The sequence below is a fragment of the Octopus sinensis genome, linkage group LG2 (assembly GCF_006345805.1).
Source record: "Octopus sinensis linkage group LG2, ASM634580v1, whole genome shotgun sequence".
NCBI lineage: Eukaryota > Metazoa > Mollusca > Cephalopoda > Octopoda > Octopodidae > Octopus > Octopus sinensis.
This window is the reverse complement of record NC_042998.1, coordinates 185,229,240-185,236,739: the sequence shown is the minus strand read 5'-3', so window position 1 is coordinate 185,236,739 and position 7,500 is coordinate 185,229,240. Positions and strand designations below refer to the sequence as shown.

The window sequence follows — 7,500 nt, the reverse complement described above, 5'->3', positions numbered from 1 at the left end:
TATATATATATATGTATGTGTGTGTGTGTTTATGTGTTTGTGATTGTCCCCCCAAAATCACTAGACAACCGATGCTGGTGTGTTTACGTCCCCATAACGTAACGGTTCGGCAAAAGTCACCGATAGAATAAGTACTAGGCTTACAAGGAATAAGTCCTGGGATCGAGTTGCTCGACTAAAAAAAAAAGGCGGCGCTCCAGCATGGCCACAGTCAAATGACTGAACAATTAAAAGAGTAGATATTTTAGAAATGTTTCAAGAAAATAGGATCTTTTCGGTTTTAACGGCAGTTTTTTCTAGCGGTGTCATAGGAAATTGTCACCCATAATTATAACCCTAGTATCGATCTATTGCATTTCAATCTGTTTTAGGGTTAGGTTAGGGGTGGGGGGAAGGGTATCTTTTTTCTTCACAAATGTAAATAAACCCAATCTGTTTCTTAAACGAGGGACATATTCATACGGCACAGAATGTTTTCACCTCAATAGACGTCATTGATTGGTTGAAATTGCAGAAATTGAAGAAAAAACAACAACAAATATCTTACAAACTATAGAATTTTCTCAATAAAGCCAAGAGAAAAAGATGTTTTATAAACACATTCTACCAGTATACGAAGTTTAAAAGTGTTTAGTTACGTGGAAATTATGTTAAAAACTGCCGGTCAAACCGAAAAGATCTAGAAAATATTTCCATTGTTAGAAATCTTAAAAAGAGTATTGATAAAAAGTATGCTTAGAATAAACTTCTGCATGCATTCCTAGGACAATCTTCTAAACTAAGAAAAGAATATAAAAAAATCCTGCGCAGAAATCAAGATATATCCTTAAAATATGATCGGCAAATATGTTTTAAGAAACATTCTTTTTACCGATTATTCAAGAAATGCAGGTTCATAATTTTAACTAACATAGATGTTTACAGAAGGAACAGTCATGCGTGTCTTTTGTGGCTGCATTTACCCAGTTTTAAAATATAAACATCGTATTCTTCGTTCAGGTCTAGATTAGTGAAAGAAGAAAAAAAATGTTTTCAGGAAATTATTTTCTTGAAAATATTTTTAGAATATTGATTTCTTTTTGTCTAGACACAAAGGCACTGTAAAGTATAGGAAGAGAAAATTAGCAGTATAGTGTTCCTGCCCTCTCTCCAGAGCATTCTTGGCGAAAGTGAAATGAAATGGTTTCAACCAACATTGGAATTGTATTGCGGTCTAGGTTTACCGATTGCTTACCAAATCTGAATTATATTTCAGCGGAGAATCTTTTTAGCAGCCTTGAACTTTCTGGAAGTATTTAATAGTACCGCTACAATTATTACAGATCTGACAGAGCTATGTTTAAACTCCAATATCAAAATTAGTTTATGAGGTGAAGTGTAGGAGTTTGAAAGAGGAAATTGGCACAAAGGAAAGTTTTATAAAGACATTGAATGAATATATTAAACAAGTTCAGTCCCACTGCACAGCATCTTGAGCGAATTTCATCTACTATAGACGTAAGTGAATTTGGTAGACGGAAACTGTGCAGAAACCCGTCGTATACGCGCGCGCGCGTTTGTGCTGACAACTGGAGTTGGTTTGTTTATGATCCGGTAACTTAGCGGTTCAGCAAAAGAAACCGACATAATAAGTACTTGACTTTAAAAAATTAATATTGTGGCTCATGTTTTCAATTAAACCCTCGAAGGCGATGCACTAGCAAGGCCAATGAATGAATTAAGTAGAAAATAAAAGATAAGAGAAATAAAACAAAATGATTTTATTAAAAGTTTTCATAATTCAAAGAAATGGTATTCAGTCCTCTTGTAGATTTGATACATTTTCTTCGACATAAAATGAGATCTTTGTGAAATGCTAACAAAGCCTACTTTTATACAATTTTAATGCTTTTTAGTGTAAGGTCGAAGCTAAATGTTACTTCTTGGTAATTACTATATAGTCAAAACTAAATTCCTTCTCTACTTAATATTTATAAGCAAATGGAAACGGCGAGCTTGCAGAATTTTTAGCAGGTCAGGTAGAATACTTAACGGCATTTCAGACGTCTCTGCGATCGGATTCCGCCGAGGCTGACTTTGTCTTTCATCCTTTCGACTATCCTCCTCCTTGAAATTGCTGGCCTTGTTCCAAAATTTGAAACCAACATTTTAAGCGTATGAAATACAATAAACTTAAGAAGAGTTTCAGTTTCATTTTTCAGCAGCTGTTTTCAATCGTTCATTTTGTGAAGCTGCACCCGACTATGACACTCGAGTGATTCTACGAAAGGGACAAGTTATCAAATAATACCAATATCATTAAGATACATTACAAATAATAATAATAATAATAATAATAATAATAATAATAATAATAATAATAATAGCATGTCACTCTCGCGCTCACACACACACACAAACACACAGAGGACAATACACATATGTACGGTGTACAGGCACATAACTATGATATCCAACGATATATGTATACTTACACTCTCAGACGGGTTTCTTCAAATAGTCGTTCAATCAGTACTTCTCTATGGTTCTTTAGCTTGGGTACTAAACAAGAGACTTGTAAAGAAGCTGACGGTACATTACTCGAGAATGCTCCATGCGTTTCTCAATCTTTCTTGTCAGCAACTATATGTATTTCTTTACTTCTTGTCAGCGACTATATGGCAGTCTTCCTACAAACGCTTCGGAAATCAGATAAGGAAAAACACGTTATGCAGAACACTGCTGGAGAAGCAAAGATGAAATATTCAGCGATTTCTTTCTCTGAGATCCCACGCATTGACATACAAGTATCGGCAGACCAACAAGAACAGATATCGATCGGCTTGTGGAAGACGCTGGAAATCAAGTCGAAAATATGAAAATCCTTATGGAAGATCGGGACATCTGGCATGGAGGATTTACATTGATCCGGACAAGTCGCCTGGCTAGATGGATAAACACTCTCATAAATAATATTGGTTTCAAATTTTGGTACAAAGTCAGCAATTTCGGGGGAGAGCCAAGTCAATTACACCGACCCCAGTGTTCAACTGGTACTTATTTCATTGACCCCAAAAGGATAAAAGGCAAAGTCGACCTCGGCGGAATTTGAACCCAGAACGTAAAGTCGGACGAAATGCCGCTAAGCTTTTTGCCCGGTGTGCTAACGATTCTGCCATCCTGCCGCCTTACTTTCATAGATAATATTACGCGCATGACCTCATATGTACTTTTGAGACATACGATGAGGAGCACAAAATGAGTGCACGTCGTGAAAATGTGCATTTCGTGAAAAGAACGTAAACCATATAAAAAAAACCAGACAATTCCTTCTACGTTTCTAATAGCCGGCAATATGGTGAATCATCCTCGTAGGTTTCACACTCATCCCATATATTTTGAAAACTTTCAGAAACAATTTATTGTATATTTAACATCGACATTTACTGATCTCCCTGTCACTCGATGGGCAATCCAATGGCATATTAAAGCTGGCCTGCATCAGTCTGAACGATGCATTTAGCTATCTGATACACATACGCATATCGTACACATATATTTCATACGTATACGAGGTATGGCTGTGGATAGACAGAGGCATGGATGTGTGATCAGAAGCTTTCTTCCCTACCAGATGACTTCGGGTTCAATCTCACTACATAACACCTTGGCAACTGTTTTCTTCTGTAGCCCCGGTGCGACCAAAGCGTTCTGAGTGGATTTGGAAGACGGTAACTGAAAGAAGCCTGTCGTGTTTGCAGGTTCTGGGTCAGTGTCAAATGGGTTGGTGTCAATGGTGGTTGGGTGGGGGCTAGTATCTGTGAAGTGGTTATTCCTTCTCTTTCTCCTTTTCCTCTTAGGGACATTGGTAAATTTTTTTCTCATCTGGTGTCTTTATCTCTTCCTCATCACATTTCTCCTTCGTCTCCATATTTGTCGCCGTATGAGGTGGATGTGCGGTTTCCTTCACCACTGGAGGTACCATCGGTACTTTTGCGGGAGGTTGAGGGCAATCTACTCTTATTTGTTTTTTCTGGCCGCACTTGAAGCATCGAGGTTTCCTGCTCTCTACCCCTACTCTCAATCTCTTGTCACCCACCAAAATGTGTCCACTATACTTTCTATGTCCTCCGAGGCAACCTGGAAGATCATCTCCAGCCGTTGCTCTAACCAGTTTTGTTTTGGTATTCTTGATGCTTGGTGGATTGTTATCCTCTCCACCAAACCTAATGTTATCGCCGCTGCCAGCCAGGCAACATCCATTTATAGTGGATTTCTTCGATCCTTACTCTGAAAGTTCGCATGATGGTAGAAGAATCATTTCACCCGTCTTCGGGGGTGGGGGTAACGGAGTTTTGCCTGGCCATTTCCTCTGTTTGAAACCGCACTTCTATGAAGCATATTTGTTACCCTTGGCTAGATGCGTAATTTCCAGCCAGTTGGGTCCCAAGCACTTTTCGATTTGGACCCTTGTTGCCACATCTGTTTTTTTCTCTTTGACTATAAACGTTTTAAATATTATTGTATTCTTCAATGTATCTTGAGTAACTCTGCTTGGAGAGGTCAGCTCAGTTACGTGCTCTTCCTTTTTCAACAGGTCCTTGAACTTCTTTAGATCTAGCATTTCGGCCGCGGCCGCAAAACTTTTGATTTTCTCTGTTGTCAACATCGATTATACTTTTTCCACTTGAAAGCTCCTCCTCTATGTTCTCCAAGAATTCCATCAATTCACTCTCTGACGAATCCACGTCAGAATGACTTAACCTTTTACAACAGTATTCATGTTATACCAAAAGCGCTTCCCCCCTCAAACAAGGGAAAAACCATAACAAGACCGACGCAAAGCAGTAAAACAAAGGTGCGTTAAACACACACAATAACAATATTCAAAAACTTATCAACAAGCAACACTGACCGTAATTCACAACTCTAATTCTTGACGACAAATTTCGAATGCCATTTCTGTACATCATCAGCTTCTTTACTGTGGTTTAGCTTATCAGCAAAACATATTTATGGTTTTCAATGTATTGTAGTAATGTTGAAGAAAACGTCATGTGATGTTAGACAAGCATATCAATCTGATAACCAAAAACACGAGTTCTATCCGAAGATATCACACACACACATGTAAGTATGCACACATGTAAGTATGCACACATGTAAGAATGTATGTGTGTATACACACACCCACACTCACACACAAATGCATATATACAGAAAAGTCTTTATAAAGAAACGAAACAAAGGCACAAGTAAAATAGACAAAAACAAAAAAAAATGATAAACAACAAAATCAAAAACGAAACACAAACGGTTACTAACAACGTACAATTTCCTCGTCAGCTGTCGGATGGATTTCACCGCAATTTCGACACAACACACACATATATATGTACATACACACAAGCACATATGCGCACACGCTTAGACACATACACACACAGGTACACGCACACATGCATACACATACGCACACATACATATTACTCCTACCCTCATCCACATGTCAGCACGTGTTGTAGTCATAAAAATCCGCTCCACCACAATCATGTTACCTTCCATCCGCTATCATGGACGTCATCACCACTAAGAAACACAACAGCAACCACCCCATCTACCTACGGTTATCTGACCCACAGTTATTCAAATTGCTTTCGAGCAACATTCTATACTAGAAATGACAGCCAAAAATCTCTTTCAAATCACCAAACACGAAGAGAGAAATAATGTAGTTGCAGGGGGAAAAAATGACGTGGTTACGACTAACATCTTTAGAAAGGTCAGATGTAGAACTCACAACGACGACAACAGCATCAACAAGACTAACGCTACCACCTCCTGCAGCCCTATTACAACCGTCCACCGATGCTACCACCACCACCACCACCACCACCACCACCACCACCACCACCACCACCACCACCACCACCACCATCCCAACCACAAGCACCACCACCACCACCGCCACCATCACCACCACAACTATCACCACCACCACAACCATCACCACCACCACAACCACCACCAGCAGTACCACCACCACCATCACCACTACAACCAACACCACCACAACAACCATCACCACTACAACCAACACCACCACAACAACCATCACCACCACCACCACCAGCACCACCACCAGCACCGCCACCACCAGCACCACCACCACCACCAGCACCACCACCACTACCATAACAACAACAACGACCATCACCACCACCACCACCACTTTCACCACAACTATTTCCATGCACATGCCTTCCCCCACCACAGCCATTACCTCCACCAATCACCACTACGACCCCTATTGCCACAACCACTGACATAACTTACCAACCACCACCATTATACCACCTACTACTACCCCGCCTTTAGCACCCTCACTCCGAACTTCCACCGTCTCAACCCTCCAACTCCACCATCATCACTACCACCAGTACTACCGACGTTACCAAACATCATTACCACGTCTACGCAGTCACTTGACCAGCTAGAAATAGCAGCAAACCTTCCTTAGATCGCACCATATCCTCTTGGGAAATGATCGACCTCACTAGAGACAATAAATATTGTCCAATATATTCCTAAAATGATCATCGCCACTACCATAGCCGTCGTCGCCGCTGTCGCCGCTGTCGCCGCTGTCGCCGCTGTCGCCGCTGTCGCCGCTGTCGCCGTTGTCGCCGCCGTCACCGCTGTCGCCGCTGCCGTTGCTGCCTTCTCTGCCACCGCGGTCGCCGCAATCTCCGCCACCGCCACCGTCGCCGCTGTCGCCGCTGTCGCCGCTGTCGCCGCTGTCGCCGCTGTCGCCGCTGTCGCCGCTGTCGCCGCCGCCGCCGTCGCTGTTGTCGCCGTCGCCGCTGTCGCCGCTGTCGCCGCTGTCGCCGCTGTCGCCGCTGTCGCCGCTGTCGCCGCCGTCGCCGCTTTTGCCGTCGCCGCTGCCCCCGCTGCCGCCGCTGCCGTTGCTGCCTTCTCTGCCGCCACCTCTACCTCCATCGATGCCGTCACTACTGCCGCCTCCACTTACGCCTCCGCCGCCTCCAACGCTTCCATCAAACACCATCATATCTATTATCACCTCTACTCCGCTGTCAAAACTATCATTACGAACCACCATCCCAATTCATTTACTCATTTACTTGTTTCAGTCATTTGACTGTGGCCATGCTGGAGCAACGCATTTAGTCGAGCAAATCGACCCCAGGACTTATTCTTTGTAAGCCTAGTACTTATTCTATTGGTCACTTTTGCCGAACCGCTAGGTTACGGGGACGTAAACACACCAGCATCGGTTGTCAAGCGATGTTGGGGGAACAAACACAGACACACACACACACACATATATATATATACATACATACACACACACACACACACACACACACACACATATATATATATATATAGCGTGTGGCATTTATGTGTAATAATGCCCTCTATATAATATATATATATATATATATATATATAGATAGATAGATATACATATATACGACGGGATTCTTTCAGTTTTCGTCT

At 41.8% G+C, this 7,500-nt stretch overlaps 1 protein-coding gene across 1 annotated transcript; it reads right to left on the bottom strand.

Annotated features, from left to right (window-relative positions):
• Nucleotides 1-6,535: 6,535 nt before the first annotated feature.
• Nucleotides 6,536-7,099, bottom strand: LOC115226993 (uncharacterized PE-PGRS family protein PE_PGRS20-like). The gene has a single exon (XM_029797949.1). The coding sequence runs from the start codon at nucleotides 7,097-7,099 to the stop codon at nucleotides 6,536-6,538; it is 564 nt and encodes a 187-aa protein (XP_029653809.1).
• Nucleotides 7,100-7,500: the final 401 nt, after the last annotated feature.

Excerpts from the sequence above, each read along its gene's own strand:
- LOC115226993 (XM_029797949.1), bottom strand. The coding sequence starts at position 7,099 with ATGGTGGTTCGTAATGATAGTTTTGACAGCGGAGTAGAGGTGATAATA.